Here is a 23,325-nt window from a genome sequence, read left to right as displayed (position 1 = left end):
CCTTTCCAGAAGCGGGAAGTTTTAATGATTTTCCTTAGTAGGTTTAAAATCAAAGTAGAAGTAGGTTTAAAATCAGAATAGTTCACTAGAGTAACAAACATTAAGAAACCACTAGTTTTCAACCTGTTGCCTTAAAAACCATGAGATACTCAGTAGTGTGGAAAAAGACCATGATGTGATTTTACATAAAAATTAAGATACAGAACTATATAATCTAAATTTTGTTTTTTAATATTTTTTCACACACAAACATAAAACCTTCAAGACAGACCCCTCCCCCATTCCCAAATGTTAACGATGGTATTACAGAGTAAAGGAATTAGCAATTTTAATCTTTCTATATACTTTGTAGTATTTTTCAAATTTTATATCCTGTGTTAATTAAAATTAAAGCACAAATTGGTAAAAGTTATTTTGGGGGAAGTTTTTAGTTCTTAAATGCAAATATATAAATAAAACTTTTTAAAATAAATCCCTTATTTATCTTAGCAGCATACAATTTGTAAGATGCATTATATTCTCAAAGTTCTATAATAACCTGTGTCTGATCATAAAAGAAATTATAATGCGAAGTAGGAAAGGTTTATCCTTATTTTTCTGTCCCAGACCTCTATAAGCATCTCGCACCTCTTTTGCAGCACTTTCCCTTTCACCCAACTGTTACACCCTGCTCTTTCATCCTCTTTTCCATACCAGACCTTTCTATTCATATCTCTATTACTGCCTCTGTTTCTCTGAGTTCTCTTAACATATTTTAGCTATGTGTTATATTCCTGAAAGGTGTTCTAGCTACGTATCATATTATAAAGAATTCATAGACCTAAAAGCTAGTATGTAATAAAATGTTCTTAATTATGATGATGACTGCTATAGGTTTATTTGCATTTCTAACTGGCACCAACTGCAGAAGAATCTCAGGCATCAGGGATAGGCCCATGTGGGAGATATTTTGGGAAAGTCCACACCACAGAGACAGTTGCTTGTTCTACATAAATGCCAGCTCTGTTCACAATCATTATCTCCTTAGTTGTGTGTATTATATGATTCAAGGTAAGTAGATTGTTTTTTAATTTACTACAAAATTTTTAAAAATTATTATGAGAGCATTTCCTTGTAACTAAGAATCTCGTGTATTTTTTAACTTTTTGACAGTAAAGATAAAATGTCTGTTAAAAATAAATGTTTTTGTTTGTTTTCTTTTCCAATTGTGTTAGGATAGTATCTTCTGTGTGAATACTTCAAGGATCACCTCCTATATTTTCTAGAAAAATATCTAATTTCTAGAAATACTACTCATACAATTATATTGCAGTTTATTTACTTTATTTCTTGAGCTGCAAGACTTCTAGCAGTTAGCTTTTCATCTTCCATATCCCAGAACCTATTACCAGCACAAAACTTGACTTTGAGTTGTCTGAGTCATTGATAGGTATTGCACCAATGTTGTATAGTACTTTCTTTGGGTTCACTGGTATATCAGGCTATTGTTTATTGTTTTCTTACTCCTGCAGGGTCATAGGAAGAGCCATTAAACCACTAATTTTATAAGTATAAATCTATCTTTATATTTGTCTATGTCTATTCTGTTATATAGACATAGAACTATTTTCCCATGTAACTATGAATTAGATCTGTGGTTATTAGTTTGTCATGTGATGTGGTATTAAAAAGCATTGATAAATGTATTGTAAATTCTGTTACTTCAAGTAGATCATTTTATTATAGGACTGTATTAGATTAGGTTAATGGAATTTGTTCTTTAAAAAAGCTGTGCTAGTTATTGTGTACCATCACTGGGATTCACAATTCTGTGGAAGTTTAGCTCATAGCCCAGTTTTTCTGATAAACTTGTTAATGTTATGTATTCTAAGTTTTTTTAACACTCATATTTTCACACTGTTTGAATCAGGAAGACCAGCTTTTTCACTTGTATTTCTTACTGGCCTTTCCACTTTGCTTGTTTAATATCAGTTTCATTTTACTTGTTTTTCAAAGGAAAGAAGTTGCTGTTAAAAAGGCTTTCCTGATTTCTACCATTAAGCACCATTGGTCCTGTTTTCATTTTACTGAGGACTCTTGCTTTCACAAAAAATGCTGTTAAATATGTAAAGTGGCTATAATTACTCCATCATAAAGACAGTATGATTTAAGGTGAAAACTTTGCATTATACACGACTCAAATAAGTCCAAGTTATTTAGTAATTTATGCATCAAACCAAAATATGTTAAAATGGCACCTTGTTAATAATAAACATTCAGATTGTGAAATAGCTGTTACTAACTTGATCTAAATGAGGAACATAGTGTAGTAGATTTTTTTTTTCCTTATAGTTCTGTATAACATATTTAGTTCTCAGGAAGTAGAAAAATAAAATTTAAGACAATTTTTAAATAAGACTTTTTGAGTGGTAGCATTACAGTGATTTTTTCGTTGCTTTCTGTGTATTCTTATTACTTAACAGTAGTTTCTGTATGTCAGCATTTTAAAATAGCCAGATGGGCAAGATTTTAGGTTTTTAAGGCTACTCAGACTTCCCTTCTTTGGCAGCATTTCTTGAAATACCTACTAAATTGTTTTTCAAACTCTTAAATACATAAATAAAATACAAGTATAATAGTAGGCAAAATGTATACAGTTAAAACACTTGTATTCCTCTGCTAAAAATAGCTTTTAAGAACTATAAAAACAATTAGATTGCCTTTTCCAGTAGAATATCAAGGTGGTATTCACAGATATGTTGAATTTCACTAGTCTAGTGTTTCTGAAAGGACCTGTTACTTTCTAAAGGAAATTTGCTTAAGGTCTTTGTCATTCCCTAGAATTAGTGATAGCAGTGTTTCTGCCTAGTTTTGGTTATATGCCTTATAATTCCCATGTGGCTTTATTGTATGTGTGTTAATATGTGTTCTGCATCAGACTAATTCATTATTATTTCTAGTAACAGAGGACATTTTCGTAAATTTTTTATATATTACTATTTTATATTAATGGATATTATCACTCGAGCTATGTTATTTAACCCATGTAAGTGGTTTGAAAATTTGGATGATTAATACAGTAGAGTTCCTTATGCAAGAAGCTACTTACATTTTAATTACTGATGATAGTATTTTACATGTTTGATTATTTCATAAGACACCAAGCCCTACTGTGTACACCTTATAATTTTGTACTGGCCAAACTTATAGAAATTGTTTCATCAAAGAGCCTTATCTTTTTTTTTTTAATTTTATTTTTGCTGCGTTGGGTCTTCGTTGCTGCGCGCAGGCTTTCTCTAGTTGCGGTGAGCAGGGGCTACTCTTCGTTGCGGTGCACGGGCTTCTCATTGTGGTGGCTTCTCGTTGGCAGAGCACGGACTCTAAGCGCGCAGACTCAGTAGTTGTGGCGCACGGGCTTAGTTGCTCTGCAGCATGTGGGATCTTCCTGGACCAGGGATCGAACCCGAGTCCCCTGCGTTGGCAGGTGGATTCTTAACCACTGTGCCACCAGGGAAATCCCAAAGAGCCCTATCCCTAAAGACACTTTCTTTATGTTCTGTATCTTGAATTTTGGGTTTTTTAGGGGTTAATACGTAATATCCCTTTCCCTCCTTTGGAGCCAACAGAGAAATATAAAAGTCAGATAGGTTGAGGTCAAAAGATCACCCTTTTTACTGAATAAAAATTGGTTTAGAGGAGGTGGATTTGATATGCAACTCCAGTGTGTTTCTTATTACATAACTTCTGAATTGATTTACCCACCCAGGCAGTGCAGTACTATTACTGGCAGCTCCTTATGCCATGTCCACGTGCATTAATATGAACCATCTTTGTAAATATGCAGATGTGTCTGGCAAAGCGTATTCAGTTAGTTCTCTCAAGTAGCTTCTCCTCGTAAAGCAAGGAGTGATGCAGGGTAGAGAGAGAAACCAGGAGTGCTATTACCCTAGCAGAAGTTTCACTCTTAACCCTGAGTAATGCTTTAAATTGTTTATAGTGAGACTTTCTTTCAACTTCTACTCTAAAATGAATCTCAACCTTTAAATAACTACATATGTGTATATAGTTTATAGGTATTTAATATAAATATATATATAACATGTATATGCAGCCTTTGAAAATAGAGTTCCTATAAAGAACATTTTTAATTTCACCAGTTGTCTATTACAAGTCCTGGTAATAGTTTTTGTTATAATTTTTGAAGTTTACTTTTAATTGTTTTGAAAGAAGCCAACTGCTGTTGCTCAGCCTGTGGCATTAAGTGAATACTAATCCAGAGCTAATGGTGACAGTTGTTAGAGAAATGAAAAAATTACCCTGATTTCTCTCCTCACTGCTTTCCTCATCTTTAATGAGAAACTAGATTTTCTCCAAGATGATCTAGGTCTGAAGTTCTAACCTCATGTAAACAAAAACAAAAAAAGCTGTATTCTAATTAGAAATGCTGTGAATTTTCCTTTTGTTGGCCAATAAATGTACCACCTCAAATACAAAGTGCTTTGTGAACTCCATTGAAATATAGGTTAATGTCCCTATCAAAATATATTTGAAACCCACGTGATTTTTTCAGTCTACTTTGTAGGTGATGAAATTAACATATATATAGCACAGTTAAGAAATGTAGATTGGGAATAACTTAGTATATACCTACTATACTAAATTATTTGTTGTAAGTGCTGTGGTACCATAAGTTTATCAAGTTCTCCATTGATTTATAAATATTCTTCAATATCTGTCCACAGACACTTTTAAAAGTTAGTATGAGATCTGAGGGTGTCGTTGTCCACAAGTGTCCTTGTTTCCAACGCTCTTAGCAAAAACAATACTTTTAAAATGAAGCTAATATTATGCTAAAATTTTATAAGTATCAGTCTTTTTCTGAAGAGTTACATTCATCATTGTGTTTTAGTGGCAAGTAATGTAGTAATGCAAGCTTTCATTGTTCAGACCAGAAAACAAATCTCACTTTATATACAGCCACATTTTGAGAAGATCGCTTTTAAAACTAATTTCTATTGCACATAGGCAGTTTGAACATTGGTATTTACAATTAAGCCTTATATATTAAGTAGTTTTAGTTTTTATTTTTAGTATTCGTAGTTAATAAAAAATAATGTCAACCCTGTGAATACTATCTTTAACATATGTTGTCTTCTTTATGTGTATATGTTAGATGGAAGATGGTGCCCCAAAGCATATTATCCAGATGACAGGATTTAAGATGGAAGAAAAAGAAGCTCTAGGCAAATTGCTTTTAAAACTAGATTGCACTTTTATCAAGAGTGAGGTGAGTACAGTAACTTAAAAAGTTCAAGATATAGTTGAAGAATAACTACAATTAAAATGTTGGCCTAAGAATGATAAAATGCACCCTTGATATTGCAAGAATAGAAAAAATACCTTAAAAAGGAAATCTTCCGAAGTAACATTTTTTCATGTGGATTTTTCCTTCCAGAAATACAAAAATTGTACACATCTAATAGCTGAACGCCTGTGTAAGAGTGAGAAGTTTTTAGCAGCTTGTGCAGCAGGTAAGTTAACTACCTTCCTCTCACCTTTGAAAAAAAAATCTTCATGGTGAAGAAAAAGTACCTTAATCTCTGGGAAGATAGTGTGTTTATTATATCAAACGTAAATGTGGTTCTTATATTTTTCTGAAAATACTTGTTTATTTATTTGGTTGCACCCAGTCTTAGTTGCGGCTCCAAGGCTCCTTTAGTTGCAGCTCCAGGACTCCTTAGTTGTGGCATGTGAACTCTTAGTTGCAGCACACATGTGGGATCTAGTTCCCTGACCAGGGATCGAACCTGGGCGCCCTGCATTGGGAGTGCGGAGTCTTATCCACTGCGCCCCCAGGGAAGTCCCTGAAGATATTTGTTTGATATAATATTTTTGCTTTGATTTTCTGAATAGAACTTTGTAACACTTGAAAAACGTATTAAAGAGGCAGAAATATTTACTTCACCTAGTAAGTGCTTCATCTAAGAAAAAATATTTTAATAAAAAGGTTTGGCACAAAATGCCGCCCCCCCCCCCAAAAAAAATCTTTTGTTGAAGCCTCAGCGATTTGCAGTCAAGTTTCTTTTCTTTGATCTATCATTGGAAGAGTTACTGTTTTTGCTCTCTTGCTCCTGTTTCCCCTGCCATCCATGCTATGAAGCAATCATTCTATTTTATTTTTCTAAGATTTTAAATTCGATAAACCTAAATTAGGGCTTAGTGTCTTCTGCCTTTGTCACTATTGATGTTTTTCATATACTTTTCTCTCCTGTGATTGATTTGGCATATCATTAGTCCACTTGTTTTACTTTTTTTTTTTTTGCAGTATTTAACTCAGGTGAATTTACCATTTTTTAGAATAACTTACCATAAAAAAAATTTGTATTCATTATTACCTACACAAATGAAAACATGTATTTTCCCTGCTGTTTAAAAAGATCATTGATGCCCAGATCAGAATGTTGTTACATATCCTAGAAAATTCTCTAACTCAGTTAATTTGTTTTATATAGTGTAACAATGCTGTAAACATTATTGGAAAAGTTTTTGGTATAGCAGGAAGAATATAAACCTCACTCAAAATGGTGAATAATAATAGTAGTCATAATTTAAGTAGTACCACATTTTATTAATCCTTTGGTTTATATTTTACTTAGTAACAGAATTAAAATTATTTATTATGGGAAAGTTTACATACAATGTTCAGTGATGTTGTAAGCCTTTCACTATCAAAAAATTTAGGAAAACATAGTTCAAAGATAACATTGGCAATGTAGAAAAAGGTGTTGAAAAAGGCCAAATTTTATTTGATATTTGGTCTTTATTGTTTACCATTTATCAGAACCAAAATTCTTCTGTGACTGACAGTTCATTTGCTTTCTAGGAAAGTGGGTACTAACTAAGGACTACATAATTCATAGTGCCAAAAGTGGCAAATGGCTTGATGAAACAACTTACGAATGGGGATATAAAATTGAAAAAGACTCCCATTATTCACCTCAAATGCAGTCTGCACCTAAAAGATGGCGTGAAGAACTGAAACGCACTGGTGCTCCAGGAGCCTTCCATAGATGGAAAGTTGTCCTCCTTGTTAGAGCTGATAAACGAAGTGATTCTCTTGTAAGGTGAGATTTCATAGAAGCTAAAGCAGTGAATGTGAAAACAATTTTGGTTTGCTTAAATATCTTTTTGTATTTCTTTGCAATTATTCATTTATTCCAAATGAGCCTTGATGATTTACTCTTTGATCTCCTAGTTAAGCCATTCTGCACTTCTAAGCGTATGTGTCTGATGGAACAAAATCTGTTTTATAAGTATTGCATTATTCTCAGGGTCTCTGTTTCACTTTACATGTTATTTCTTTGCAAACTCAAGTAAAATCTTTATTTTAAATTGGAAGATATTTGTTTTCAGTTGTGAAGCACTTACAGTTTTTTGTAAGTGAAGTATTACGTTAAACAAAGGCTTTTTTCTAGGTTTATGTGGTGTAGTCTTCATGGTTCATACTGTTTCCATCATAATTTCATTTCTTTTTATCTTTTACACCATATTTTAAGAAGACTTCTTATTGGGTAAACTGTATTCTTAGACTGCTGTGACTCTTTTTGCCGGGAGAGCATGGTCTAAGGGCTTTTTGTTACCTTTACCGAAGTGTAATTTATAGACCATAAAATGCACAGATTTTAAGTGTACGTTTTGATGAGTTTGGACAAATTTATGCATCCATGTTACCCATACTACAATCAAGATTTGTAACATTTACATCATCCTAAAATATTCCCTTGTGTTTTTGTACATTTAATTCTGCACCACCAAACCAAACAACCACTGATTCCTTTTTTGTCACTGTACATTAGATTTGTCTTTTTTAGAGGTTCATATAAATGGGATCATACTGTATATACTCCTTTGATGTAGCTTCATTTGCCTGCCTTGTTATTTTTGAGATTCATCCATGTTGTTGTGTGTATCAGCAGTTCCTTTCTTTTTGTTACTTAGTAGTATTCCACTCTATGTATATATCACAGTCTGTTTATTCACCCATGGATGGACGTATGGGGTTTTTTTGGTTTTGATTTGGTTTTGCTAATATGAATGAAGTGGCTATGAACATTTGAGTACGAGTCTTCACGTAGATGTGTTTTTATTTCTCTTGGGTAAATATCCAGGAGTGAAATTGCTTGCTCAGATGGCAGTTGTACATTTAACATTATGAGAAAATGCCAAACTGTTTTCCAACTTGTTGTACCATTTTACATTCCCACTAACAATGTATGAGAGTTCCAGTTGTTCTGTAATTACTTTGGAACTATTGTCCAAAAATGAGGTGACCATATTTGTGTGGTCTATTTCTGAACTTCTTACTGTTCCATTGATATCTATATCTACTTTACACCAAGAATACACTGTTTTGGTTACTATAGTATTATAGTGAGTCTTGAAATCAGGTCTTGTGAGTCTTCCAACTTTGTCTTTTTCAAAATTGTTTTGGTGATTCTGGATCCTTTATATTTCCGTATGCATTTTAGAATCAGCTTGTCAACTTCTACAAAAAAACAAGCTGGGATTTTTATTGAAATTGTGTTGAATCTGTAGATCAAATTGGGAAGAATTGAGATCTTAATATTGAGTCATCCTATCAGTAGACTCTGTTTCTCTCCAGGGCTTCTTTAATTTCTGTCATTAATATAGTTTTTGTTGTATAAACCTTGCACATATTTTGTTAAATTTAATTCTATGTACTTCATATTTTGGGATGCTATTATAATGGATATTTTTGGGGATGCTATTATAATGGATATTTTTATATCCATTAATTGACTTTTCTCCTTTAGTCTGTTAATATGGTAAATTATTTTGATCAATTCTTAAATGTTAAATGAAACTTGTATTCCTGAGAGAAATTCCACTTCACTGTAGTGTATTGTCCATTTTTAATAATTGCTGATTCTATTTATAAATATTTTGTTGAGAATTTTTGTATCCTCAACCTGATAAATGACATCTATGAAAAAATCTAAACAATATCATGAATTTTTTTTTTCCACCATAATTGGGAACAAGACAAGAATGCCCCCTCTGACCATTAATATTCAGGATTTTACTAGAGGTACTAGCCAGTGCAATAAGGCAAAGAAAATAAATAAGAGGCATAGAGTTGGAAATAAATAAGAATACTTGGTTTTATTTCCAAAAGACGTGTTCATATACCAAATAATTTACTAAAAAAAGCTATTAGAACTAATTAATAACTTTAATCAAGATCACAGGATAATAAGTGACTAAATAAAAATTGTGTTTTTATATGCTAGTGATGCAGTTGGAAATTAAAATTGAAAAAGCAACACAACTCTTGGTTTTTGGTGATTTGATTATGTATTCATATATATGTGTGTGCATTTTGTTTATTGTTTATTATTCATGTTACTTGCTTGGAGTTCTCTTAGCTTTTTAGGGAAACGGGAGTTTTTATCTTTTTTAATTTTGTGAAATTCTTGGCCATTATCTTGTAAATATTGAATTGGCCAAAAAGTTCGTTCGGGTCTTTCCATAGTACCTTATGGAAAAAGGGGATGCTATTATAAATATATCAGCTCTGAAAGTTTTTGTCCGCACCTATTGAGATAATTGGCTTTTCTCCTTTATTCTGTTAATATGGTAAATTATTTTGATCAATTCTTAAATGTTAAACCAAACTTGTATTCCTGAGAGAAATTCTACTTCATTGTAGTGTATTATCCATTTTTAATAATTGCTGATTCTATTTACTGATTCTATTTCCATGAGATCTTATGGAAAAAACCCGAATGAACTTTTTGGCCAGCCCAATATTTGTTCTATTGTGTTCTTCTTCTGTAGATCCATTACCCATATTTTAGACCATTTGATTCCGTTCCACAGTATTTGCTTTCTCTGTTCTGTTTTTTTTTCCCTTCGTGTGTGAGTGTGTGTGTGTGTGTGTGTGTGTGTGTGTGTTTCAGTTGGATACTTACTATTGACTTATCAGGTTCAATGATTTCTTCCTCAGTTTTGTGCAGTCTATTGATAAGCCTATCAAAGAAATTCTTCTTTGATATAGTATCTTAATTCTACCTTTTTGATTGTACTATCTTCTGAATTTCCCATATGTTCGTGCAGATTGTCCACCTATTCTATTATATCTTTTAACATGTCATTCACAAGTTATTTTAAAGTCACTTTTTTAAACTTTCAACATGTGGATCATCTCTCTGTGCTCTTTATTGTTTTATCTCTTGACAATGGTTTGGTTGTTGGGGTTTTTTCCCATTTTTGTGTATGTCTTGTGTTTTTGTTTTGTTTTGTTTTGCATACATAGACATTCCCTATAGAAGAACAGTAGAGGCTGAGGTGAATAATGTTAATATCCAAAAATGGACCTACTTGTAAGGCAGTTAGTATGGGATCGTTGAGTTAATCTTGTCAATTGTTGAGCTGGCTTTGGGTTTTGTTAGTGCTATTTTCATCTTCAGCGCATCATTTCATTTTATTCCAGCAGTGGTTTACAGTTCCCTTGTGCTTAGCGTGGGGCCTGTGATGCTGGAGGTTTTTTAATCAGTGTTCTTTATTCATTCTCAGCTTTCGGTAGTCCCTTTACTACTTCATCACAGAAGGGCTCTTCATATTCTTCCCCTCTTGCTTCCTACTCATTTCTAGGTTGGGGAGTAAGGGTTGGTGTGTTTTCGTTTTGTTGGATAGGCTTTAGTCTTAAGCATTCTTCATGTTCTTGGTCTCTGGGGTTGGGATATACCAATTCATTGCTTCTGTCTCAATTTCCCATGGCAGCCAAATTCTCCCTTGTATTGTGGGCAGGGTCTTGGGTAAGAGATTTTCTAGCATCTGCCCCAGCATTAGGTCTTTGCTTTGTATTAGTGCAGGAACCCAGGCCCAAGTGTCATTCCTGCCCCTTCTCCAGGGACAGGTGGCTTTTGCTTCTATCCTTTATCCCATTTTTTTTTTTTTGGCTGCACAGCAGGAAGTTTTCCTACCCCTTTCCCAAAGGCAGATGAGTTTTACTTCTGCTCTTAAAACAAAAGCAGTGCATCTTTTCCTGGGTTCTGAAATAGAAGACTTTCTTACCTTACCCAAATAACTTAAGGCTTTTGCTTTATATGAGAGATGGATCCAGGGAAGTGGGCCTGGTTTTACATCTATCTCTTGTTGGCAGGCAGTCCCCACTGGCCCACCTTCGCTAACAATGGGGTTCCTGCTGTTACCTGCCCCTAATCTTTTTCATGAATACTTAATAGATGCTGGTGGCAAAGAGCTTGCAACTGAGGGGGGCCCTTCCATGTGTCAGGGACTCTCAGTTATTCTAAACTTTCATGCTGCCTACACTTGGCCTTTAAATTTGTTAAGATTTTACCTGATTCTTGCCTGCATTTATGGTGGCTACTTCTCTCTGGTGTTCTGGCAAAAGTGAAATAGTTTGGGTATCCAGTCTCTTCACAAAGGTGCTTATCACTCTTTTGGAAATTCAATTTCTTGGTTGGCTTATTATCTCAGTTCTCTGATAGGTTCATGAAAAGTTATGATTTTGTGGATTATTTGGCTTTTTTCTTACTGTCAGGTTGTAGTAGTGTTCTCTTGGCTTTCTAAATCCTCTGCAGTAACGAATTTTCATGAAACTTTTGGGTGTGTTTGTGCCTGTGTGTCTGTGTCTGTGTGTCTTCTGAGCCTAAATGTAAAATGTATTTCTTAATGTAGATCAAAGTTATTAAACTTTTTCAAAAGCTAATTTTTAGAAGAAGTTTGGCAAGTTTAGTTCTGTTTTTTTGTGGTCCAGAATGATTTCCTTGGAGGTATGTTGTCTTCTGAGGTAAATACTTTCTTAGAATTCTTGCATTGTTTTTTTTTTTTTTGGCTTATAGAGGTGACTTTTCCTTAGGAAATAAACTTAGTGTTCTATTTTTTTTTATTCATCACACCACCACCCCCACTCCCTGCTGCTTTCCCCCCTTGTAAACTTAGTATTCTTGATTCTTAAAAACTTTTCCCATATCAAGAAACAGATAAGTAGAGGGAATAGCATGATTTCTCAAACACATCTGTTCTGAAAAACTTAAAATTTAGGAAATTATTGCAATAGTTATTCTCCGTGGCACTCAAATAGACCAAAGGAATTAATTCCTTTCAGAAAGATCTGCTCCTACTCCTAGGAAATAATTGATTTAGATAATTTGACTAAACATACTTTCTTTTTGTTTGTTTGTTTGCGGTAGGTGGGTCTCTCACTGTTGTGGCCTCTCCCGTTGCAGAGCACAGGCTCCGGACGCGCAGGCTCAGCGGCCATGGCTCACAGGCCTAGCCGCTCCACGGCATGTGGGATCTTCCTGGACCGGGGCACAAACCCGTGTCCCCTGTATCGGCAGGCGGACTCTCAACCACTGCGCCACCAGGGAAGCCCCATACTTTCTTTTTAATATACTTTCTACATTTTCATTTAGAGTTTTGGAGGCTGGAAAAGCAAATGTTATTTTACCAAAAAATTCGCCAAGTGGAATAACTCATGTGATTGCCAGTAATGCGAGAATCAAGGCTGAACAAGAAAAAGATAACTTTAAGGCTCCATTTTATCCAATTCAGTATCTAGGAGATTTTCTTTTAGAGGTAAGTAAAAAACAAACAAAAAATTAGTAAACATTTTTAAATGTTTATTTTATAAAATATTGATACAGTGAAATGTAAAAATCAAATTATGTTCTGAGTTTTGAAAGTGCGGTTAGAATTAAAATGACATTTTTAAGACAGTTGCTCTCAATTAAATATTTGAGAGTATTTCTGATAAATCTGAAAAGAACTTATTAAATTTAAAATTTGTCTTATTTTAAGTCTCTACTTTTGTTTTCAGTGCTTTGGTGATGTTTATTACAAAATAATTTTAAGCATTTTAAACCAGAGTATAAATAAAACAGCAGTGGGCTATAGTATCATATGAGAATTCTTCGGTATTTTCCCATTGGAAAAGAGGGAGCTGTTTCTAAGAATTTAGAAATATTTTCCTGTCCTTTTCCTCCACCTACATCTCCTCACTTGGTGCACATACCACTCCTTAAGTAGTTTGAATGGAAATAACCCTAGAAGAATTGCTCTAAAGGTAAGCAAAGAAGAATTTTTATGAAGCGTCACTTAAGGTGGAAGAGAACCTGCAGTATGTCTAAAAACTGAACCTTGGTCTTCTAGGAAAACTTAGCACCTTCTTCAGTGTTTCCCATCTCGATAGATACTATACAACCTTTTGTCTAATAATTTATGTTAGAAACCTGGGAATCACCCTTGAAACCTTCCTTTCCTTTATTCCCCACATCTTGTCAATTACCAAGTCCTATTGATTTTATTTCAAATACTTCTTGAATAAACTGCTTCTCTTCTGTACTGACATCATATTGAGTTCATCCTCTTTGCCCTGTGCTCCTGGAATCAACTCCTATTATTCTCCCTATTGTTCTACTTCTATACTTTTGCTAATTTCCTAGTAACTCTTAACTTTTCTTTCTCTAGTCCATTCAGCTTCATCCAGAAGTAACATCTAAAATACTCTTTCTAAAATAATTCTGATGCTGTCTCTCTCCTACTTAAAACTGTCCAATGGCTTCCCATTGCCCTTAGGATAAAGTTGTAAACCTCTAATACAGCTTTAAGTTAGCACAGGGTTCCTGTCACTCCTACCTTTGCAACTATAGCCTGCTCTACTTTTTCCTATGCTCACTATACTATAACACAACTGCCTTCTTCCAGTTTCTTAAACAGGCTAGGCTACTTCCTACCTCAGTGTCTTCTGAAAAGCTATTTTCTCTTCCTAAAAAGGTCCTTTCCACTATTCTCTCATTCCCTATGCCTGCCTACTTCCTGCTTAATCAGTTTGCAGTTATAATGCTGCCTCTTCAAGGAAGCCTCCCTGGCCCCTTATTAAAATAGTTAGGTTCACCTCTAATGTGTTCTGATATCACTATTTTGCTTTATAGTACTCATCACAGTTGTAATTAATTGGCTGATTACTTGGTTCATGTCTTTTTCCCCACCTAAACCAAAAGCACTGTGTCATCAAGGATGATGTCTGTCTTTTCCATAGTTATATCTGAATCATCTTGCATAAAGCCTAGCACATGAGTTCTCATTTTATATTTGTTAGATTAATAGAGAAATTATGAACAACCCTTGAGTATTCCAAGAGTAGATGTAATATACCATTGTATAATTACCTTTCCCTACTGAGTAGTGGCAGTGTGGATTGGAAATTTGACCTTAGTTCAGAGGATGGATCTGCTTGGACTATGGATAATCTCATTGTCCTTGACAGTGATTGGTCTAGGAATGGGCATGTCAACCAGTTCTGATTCATGGGACATGAAGAGAGGTATGTAAGAGCTTCTGGGAAGTTTCTTTCTCATTCTGAAAAGAGCCTCTGGCAGCCTGGCATCTGCTAAATGTAAACATGGAAAAATGAAACGAAACCGTAATTACTACTGGCAGCCATTCTTTGACCATGAGGAGAAGTAGCCTTAGGTTGAAACCAATCTTGTAGACAGCAAAGTGTAGAGACAGAATGTAGACTCTTGTAGAGATACTTGAGTTGCTGGATTAATCAACCCTGAAACCTGACTTAGCAATGGACCATATTGCCATTCTGTGCGGTAACAATTTCCATGTTGTTTACGTTAGTTTGAATTGGTTTTCTATTATTTGCAGCCTAAAGCATCCTATCTGATCTACCTAACTGAACAGTTTAAAGGTAGTATTAACTCTCAACAGAATGAAAACCATTCTTAACTAAATTAGAAAAAGTATCTGAATTTCCCTTTCTCTATGGAAAGAAATGAACAAAATGTAATATGTATTATGCTTTCTCCATAATCGTATTTTGCAGTAATCTGACACAATCAGATTCAGCTTCTGAAGTACTAGAGGGCATTAGTATATCAAGCAAAAATAATAGACAATCTCTAACTTATATTTGTTTTTAGAATACATTGTTTTGTAAGCTCTAGATTAGACAGCTAAGAGTTAGTTCATAACCATTCATTCCAAATGAGGCATTTTGTGATCCCTTCTGAGGATAAGATAGTTAACTTCATTTTGATGTCTTGCTTTTCTTCTACCTCTTTGGCATAGAATATAATACATTCCTCATTAGATGGATTCTGAAGTGTCCTTTAAGAAGAGTTGCCATATAAAATGACTGAGTCAAAAGTAACAATTGAGCAATTGTTTAAAAAATAGTTGTGTTTAACCTACTTAACTTTTTGGAAAGCCACTTAGTAACAGAATCAGGAATTATTTAGTTCAGGTTTATAGATACTTGCTGAAGACTTTTGCTGTACCAGTCATTATGCTATGCACTATAGAAAATGAATAAGACCACCTGCCAGACTTCAAAAACAAAATGTGGCATAAACAGAATGTGGAAACTGTTAATTACAATTTAGTATGTATTGTGCAAGGTATAGAAATACAGAAGAGCAAGTGACTAATGTATCTAACTTGTTTGGCCCAAGGAAGATGTCACAAAAAGGCGAGAATACTTAGGAATACTCAAAACTTCTTTTGTTTATCTGTCCAAGAAATAAAATAAAATGATCCACAGAAAAGTCTTATGGAAATATATTAGTAATTGCAAAAACATACACTTTTTGTTCCAGATCAACTAATTGTTGACCTAGATTTGTAACTTATTACTTCTTTAACCATAGGGAAGTCATTTATTCTGTGACCGAATATCTTTCTTTGCATGTAGAAGGTAATACCTACCTTACTTTGGTTGTTATACAACTGTTACTCTAAGCCATTATTTATTGAGTGATTACTGTGTGCCAGGCACGATGCTAAGCATTTTACACACTTAATCTTATTTTAAACCTTATGTTCCTGTGTGGTATGCACTATGGCCTCATTTTACAGTTAGTGAAATGGCATATAATTGAATTTAATAATTTTCCCATGATCTCACAGCTATCGTATGTCAGACCAAAAATTGAAGACCAAGCACTCAAAAACTTTAAAGGCTGCTCTCCTCGAGTCTCCCTTTACTTTTCTCATTTTGAGTATTATTAGGTTTCCTTGATAATAGGAAGGTCTCTTTCTGGGTAGTTAAAAATACTTACTGCTGTAGAGATTACCATATGCTAGTAGTCAGTCTAGTTAAGAACCATGTAGAACACTCTGGGAATTCCCTAGTGGTCCAATGGTTAGGACTTGGCGCTTCCACTACAGGGGGCCCGGGTTCAATCCCTGGTTGGGGAACTAAGATCCCACAAGCCACGCAGTGTGGCCCCTCCAAAAAAAAAAAACCATGTAGAGTACTCAAAAGATGCTTGTTCTAATTACTTTATCTCTCTGGCTCTCCATCCAGTCTTGTGAATTCATTCAAGTTGTGTGGCAAATGCCATGGCTGAATCAAGGAATAAGACCTGAGACCAAAGCATATCCATACCTATTTTAAGACAGAAAACAAAGTCAAATATGTGAATCAGAAGCCAGGGCAACTATCATTTCCACACTGTGCTGCCCTATCTTAGGTAATAGAATAATTTACTGAATTAATAGGCTTTTGGTCATCTGTTTGTAACATAGCATTATACTATACAAGGGAGATTAGACATGGTGCTCTTTTCCTAGATCATATAGGAGACAAACACCTAACACAATGCCTAGTGTATTGTTGGCACTAAAATTTTATAAAATAAGGAATAAGTAATGAATATTTACAGAAAAATAATGCCCATATCTTTCATAAGAGTAGCTGGTTGGAGAGAGTGTGGCTTGGAGACAATTACATGTTGATCATTTGTTTAGTGCTATAAAAATAGATTATTTTTAAAAATTTTCCAAATGTCATCGTTTATCACGTTGTGATTTTTAATTATTTAAATAGGGTACTTGAATCATACATTCTAATTCACAGATCAGTATATAGCATCTTAATAGTCAGAATTAGAAAACAGTATGTTCTTCCCTAGTTGCTAATGATAATGGTATGTTCTTTTGCGTATGTATTCTGTGTAACTGGAAACTATATGGGATTAATTCATCCTGTATTTTAGACATTTCTTGATGATCTAAGCCTGAGGATTTATCCTCTTTGTCAACCATGTAAAATTTGAAGCCAGAAACTCAGTTTATCCCCATTAAAGTTGTCCTTAATGGAAATTGTACATTCAGAGTAATACTTTCTTTGATTCCAGGAATAAGACAGAAGAAAAGTCTTCATTTTTCATGGCTTTCAATTTCACTTTTCTGAGTAACTGAAGAAATTTAATCAGCTACTCTCAGGGATTGTTGTCTGGTTGCAAGATTGCAAGCTGCTAAAGGGCCCTCATATCCATATAGGAAGCCTAGTACAAGTGAAAGGGAACCAAAGATCACACCATAGGCCTTAACCACATTTCATCTATATCATGATTGTTCCCTAGGAGGACAATGATTGTCCACTCTCTTTGTGTAAAGATGGTGAATCTTTGAATACTCTTGCATAATAAATACTTGAATTCATCTTTACTCTCAATTCTTTATCTTACTAAACTTCGAGAATTTTATGTATAAGTACATATGCAACTATATTTTAAATTATTATTGGTAGGTAGTTAAAAATTCAGTTTGGATTCCTTAACAAGAGAAATAAATGTGTTTGAGATAGAGTTAGGTGAAGATAATTGCTTACTAATGTTCAAGTAAAATAAGAGCTGTGAATTCAACTATTAGCCTATTTTCTTTTCTGTATGATAGATGTGCAAATAAGAAGTCTTACTAGTAAAAAGCTGAAAAATAATCTGAGAAATAATCTATAATCAGAAAATGTTGAAGTAGATTGTAACTTTAACTTGGTAAGGGACTAGATAAAATAGTTTTGTTCATGATTATTCATAAAAAGGGCTGCTTGTTACTAGACCAACAGAGCGTTAGCTTTCCTTGAGATACATTATTATTATTTTATTATTTGGGACCTTTGTTGTAATGATTTTTTTTTTCCCTTCAAGGAACATACTACTGTTTAATAACCTTTGATTTAGAAGAGTGCATTTTTTTTAGAAGAGTGCATTCTTGTACCTACTTGTTTGACTACTAAAATATTTTGCAATTATAAAGTTGGATACCATAAAGAGTACATAATGTTGAAATCATACTTAATTGATTGCCTAAACCATTTTTACATACAGAAAGAAATTCAGAATGATGAAGATTCCCAAACCAGTTCTGTTTGGAATAACCACAGCAATCAAGAAAAAAACAAAGATTTCAGGAAAGATATGGGATTTCTTGAAATGAAAGGTGCCTTAAAAGAGATCATGTGCAGAACCCAGGTAACACTTTATACTCTAAAAATATCTTACATTTCTGATTTTTCTTACAAAATTTGTGAGAGGCATTATTTGGTGGAAATAAGAATGATTTTGGAATCACAGAGCTGGTATTTGAACCCAGCTCTGATTTACAGTCTATAATTTGAACATATTGGGATATTGTCCATGTCTCTATTTTGAGGCTCTTATTGAAATAATATATATGTACATATGGAAATTCACAGTTCCTAATACATAGTGTGTTCTCAACACATGGTAATTACTTAAAACAACTCGGTATGTTGAATGTAACGTGTGTCTTACAAAGGATTCATCAATATATGTATTCATATTCATGGTCTAAAGTCAAGTATTTTACTGCATATAGATCAAGTTTTTTTAAATGGCACAAGTGAATTCCAGTATGATTAAATATGGAAAACAAAAAAAACATGAAGGACTCTGAACTTAGAGCAATGAAAAGTACGTTAAGAAAGCATATTTGTGGCTCTCAACTAAAATTTTTCAGTTAGTAGGAGCAACCAAAAAAGACATTATTAGTTCTACCCTCGAAGACTTAATGTTCAGTTATGTTCAGTTTCATACTTTTTTTTATAAAAGAGACTCTCTAATTGGTTTACCAAATCATTAGCCTAGTAATTATTATTACTTAATCTAAACTAAAATATTTTTAAATATGAGTAGAAAGAAATTAAAATTTGTTTTTACTGCATCTGTCAAATTTTGCAAAGAGAATTCTAGGAACAATTTGGAACTTCTTCAACTGAGCAGTACCTTACAAAATCATATATGGAGACTAAATAAAACTTTGCAAGAGATTAAAATATTTTTGTGATTTTCTCTAGCTTTTTCAAAATACAGTTGATATTTATGTGACTTAGATGATTTTCTATGATTATGTGTACATGATCTTAATTAGAGGCTTTTGAGTTCATATGTCTGTTGAAATATGCATTATAAGCCACAGTATAACATTTTTTACATAAAGGATGTAAAATAATGGAGTTATTAAATTAGTTTTATTTAACATGAAAAAATGGAGATTTTATGAAAGATAGGGTAATTATTAAAATACATCTGTAAACATCTTGAGTTTTAGAACTCAAGAGGTTGTATATAAAATGCTTCAATCAAAAAACAGAGTAGCTGAATGCATACAAAAACAAAACCCATATATATGCTGCCAAAAAGAGACTCACTTCAGATTTAATGACTTACACAGATAAAGTGAGGGAATGGGAAAAGGTATTCCATGCAAATTGAAATCAAAAGAAAGCCAGTGTAGCAACAGTTACATCACACAAAATAGACTTTAAAGATTGTTATGAGACAAAGGAGGACATTATATAATGATCAAGGGATCAATCCAAGAAGAAGATATAACAATTGTAAATGTATATGCACCCAACATAGGACCACCTAAATACATAAAGCAAATATTAACAAACAAAAGGGAGAACTTGACAGTAATATCAATACAATAATAGTAGGGGACTTTAACACCCCACCTACATCAACAGAAAGATCATCCAGACAGAAAATCAATATGGAAACACTAGCTTTAAATAACACATTAAACCAAATGGACTTAAAGAGCATTTCGTCAAATATACCACAGCTGACCTCAAATATATACCACAGCTAACATCATATTCAATGGGAAAAAGCTGAAAGCATTTCCTCTAAGATCAGGAACAAAACAAGGATGCCCACTCTCACTGCTTTTATTGAACACAGTATTGGAAGTCCTAACCATGGCAATTAGAGAAGAAAAAGAAAAGGAATCCAAATTGAAAAGGAAGATGTAAAATTGTCACTGTTTGCAGATGACATGATACTATACATAGAATATCCTAAAGATGCCATCAACAAACTGCTAGAGCTCAGTAATGAATTCTGTAAAGTTGCAGAATAAAAAATTAATATACAGAAATCTGCATGTCTATGCACTAACAACAAACTATCAGAAAGAGAAATTAAGGAAACAATCCCATTTACCATTGCATCAAAAAGAATAAAATACCTGGGAGTAAACCTACCTAAGGAGGTAAAAATTCGAAATTCAGAAAACTATAAGACACTATAAGACACTGATGAAAGAAATTGAAGCCAACACAAACAAATTGGGAAGATATCCCATGTTCATGGGTTGGAAGAATTAATATTGTTAAAAATGACCATACTAACCAAGGCAATCTACAGATTCAGTGCCACCCTATCAAAATACCAAGGGCATTTTTCACAGAAATAAATAATTTTGAAATTTGAATGGAAACACAAAAGAGCCCAAATAGCCAAAACACTCTTGAGAAAGAACAGAGCCAAAGGAATCATGCTCCCTGACTTTGGACGATACTACCTCTGACTATACTACAAAGCTACAGTAATCAAAACAGTATGGTACTGGCACAAAAATGGACACATAGATGATTGGAACAGAGTAGAGAGCCCAGAAGTAAGTCCACACAGTTATGCTCAATGAATCTACAACAAAGGAGACAAGAATATGGAATGGTGAAAAGACAGTCTCTTCAACAAGTGATGCTGGAAAGACTGGACAGTTAAATATGAAACAATGAGATTAGAACATTTCCTCACATTATGTCCAAAAATAAACTCAAAATATATACAAGACTTAAATGGAAGCCCTGAAACCATAAAACTCCCAGAAGAGAATATAGGTATAACACTCTTTGACATAAATTGTCACAGTATTTTTTTTGAATCTGTATCTTAAAGCACAGGAAATAAAAGCAAAAATAAATAAATGATACCTGATTAGACTTAAAAGCCTTCACAAAGCAAAGTAAACCATCGACAAAATGAAAAGACAGCCTACTGAATGAGAGAAAATGTTTGCTAATGATATGACCAGTAAGTGGTTAATAGCCAAAATATATAAACAGATCATACATCTCAACACCAAAAAAACAACCCAATTAAAAAATGGGCAGAAGACCTGAAAAGACATTTTTCTAAAGAAGGCATACAGATGGCCAGCAGGTATATGAAAAGCTGCTCAACATCGTTAATCATCAGAGAAATGCAAATTAAATCCACAATGTGATATCACTTCACATCTGTTAGAATGGCTATCATGAAAAAAACCAGAAATAACAAATATTGGTGAGGATGTAGAGAAAACGGAACCCTCATACACTGTTTGTTGATGGGAGTATAAATTGGTGCACCCACTGTGGAAAATGGTATGGCAGTTTCTAAAAAATAAAAAACGAAACTAAAAGTAGAACTACCATATGACCCAGCAATTTCATTCCTGGGTACATATCAGAAAAAAAGGAAAACACTAGTTTCAAAATATCCAAGCATACCAATGTTTATAGCAGCATTATTTACAATTACCATGGTATGGAAGCAACCTAAGTGTCCATCAACAAATGAATGGATAAAGAAGATGGGAGATCTGTATAGACATATAGCTATAGTGGAATACTACTCAGCCATAAAAAATGAAATTTTGCCATTTGCAACAACATGGATGGACTTGGAGGTATACTAAGTGGAATAAGTCAAAAAGAGAAAGATAAATACAGTATGATATAATTTATATGTGGAATCTAAAAAATAAACTACTGAATATTACAGAATTAAAATGGATTTACAGATATGGAGAACAAACTAGTGGCTCCCAGTGGGGAGAGGGAATAGCTGGGAGGGGGCAATATAGGGGTAGGGGACTAAGAGGTATAAACTATCAGGCATAAAATAAGCTACAAGGATATATTGTACAACACAGGAAATATAGCCAGTATTTTATAATAACTATAAGTTGAGTATAACCTTGAAAAATTGTGAATCATTACATTGTATACCTGTAACTTATATAATATTGTACATCAACTATATCTAAATTTAAAAAAAAGTAAAAAGAATACATCTGTAAACATCTTGAGTTCCTTTTAGAACTCAGGAGAATGTATATCAAATTCAGGTCACAATTTCTATTTTTTTTAATTTCTTAGTGTAAAGAATAAACAATATGGTTTGCAATACTTCTTATCCATTTTAATGCTATTATACCTATTTCCTATACAAAGATTTTCTGAGATGTTTCATTTGATATGCCTAATAATGGCAAGACTGTTTGATGTAGAGCCTAAATTGTTTTCACAAACATTTGGAAAAATAAAAGAAAATAATGAAGATAACCAAATCTGTTTTGACTAATCATATGACAAATTTTGTAAAAGGCAGAGATTCCAGGAAAGAGTAAGTTAACAAAATACCTAAATTAAATGTGTTTGTAAACACAGTATATACTTTAAGAACTAAAAATATTTATTTTTCTGTTTCATCATAGTATAACTAAAATGTAATATAATTCATAATGCTCTTTACTGTATTTAATCTCATGTGTATGTTTCATAAAACCTACATTCCTGAGGGTTTTTTTGTTGTGACTTGCATTGGTTGTGTTGAGGCTATGGCTAATCCATAGTCTAACTAAAGTATTTTTATAAACATGCAGAAAGAAGTGAAAAATCATGATGAAGATGTTAATATTAGTTCTATTTTAACTGAACATCACAGAAAAGAAAAATACAGAGATTCTAGTAAAGATTTGAAATTTGTTAAAATGAGAAATGCCTTAGGAAGGCACACATATGGAAATCAGGTAAGACCTTCCAAATTAAAAGTAACTTATTTATATTTTACACTCTTTTCTAATAATGCCAGTTATGAAGTTGTTTCTTCTGAATTATGTATATGTTATATGTGTTTATAAAGCATTTGTGTATAATTTTTGAAAGAGTACAAAAATGAGTGCTATGTACCTACCAGCTAGGTTAAGAAATAGAGCATTACCAGCTTTTTAAGATTCTGCTGTGTCATTTCCAAACTGCATCCCTTTTTCTTCCTCTTACCCATGATAGGTAACCTCTGTTTTGGAATTTGTTTTAATATTTTCTTGTTTTTCATTATAGTTTTACCACCTACATATGTATCCCTACCAATACATTGTTTAGTTTTGCCTGTTAATGAACTTTTCTAGTTTGTGGTATTTATAATC

At 33.4% G+C, this 23,325-nt stretch overlaps 1 protein-coding gene across 4 annotated transcripts in view; it reads left to right on the top strand.

The window, feature by feature from the left end:
* SLF1 (SMC5/6 complex localization factor 1) overlaps positions 1-23,325 on the top strand; it is a 68,725-nt gene that overhangs the window by 5,973 nt on the left and 39,427 nt on the right. For 3 of the 4 annotated variants that reach the window (XM_027100616.1, XM_027100617.1, XM_027100614.1), the window contains exons 2-7: positions 5,153-5,266; positions 5,435-5,510; positions 6,863-7,103; positions 12,444-12,606; positions 18,150-18,293; positions 22,783-22,929. In XM_027100616.1, the coding sequence (XP_026956417.1) occupies positions 5,153-5,266; positions 5,435-5,510; positions 6,863-7,103; positions 12,444-12,606; positions 18,150-18,293; positions 22,783-22,929 (885 nt within the window). Of the gene's footprint in view, positions 1-1,995; positions 2,152-5,152; positions 5,267-5,434; positions 5,511-6,862; positions 7,104-12,443; positions 12,607-18,149; positions 18,294-22,782; positions 22,930-23,325 lie in introns of all 4 variants that reach the window. The other variant, XM_027100615.1, reaches the window with a different exon arrangement.

Source organism: Aethalodelphis obliquidens, unplaced genomic scaffold (genome assembly GCF_003676395.1).
Source record: "Aethalodelphis obliquidens isolate GAN/ISIS:26980383/991018 unplaced genomic scaffold, ASM367639v1 scaffold4, whole genome shotgun sequence".
In the NCBI taxonomy this organism is placed as follows: Eukaryota; Metazoa; Chordata; class Mammalia; order Artiodactyla; family Delphinidae; genus Aethalodelphis; species Aethalodelphis obliquidens.
This window is presented reverse-complemented; position numbering and strand designations above follow the sequence as displayed.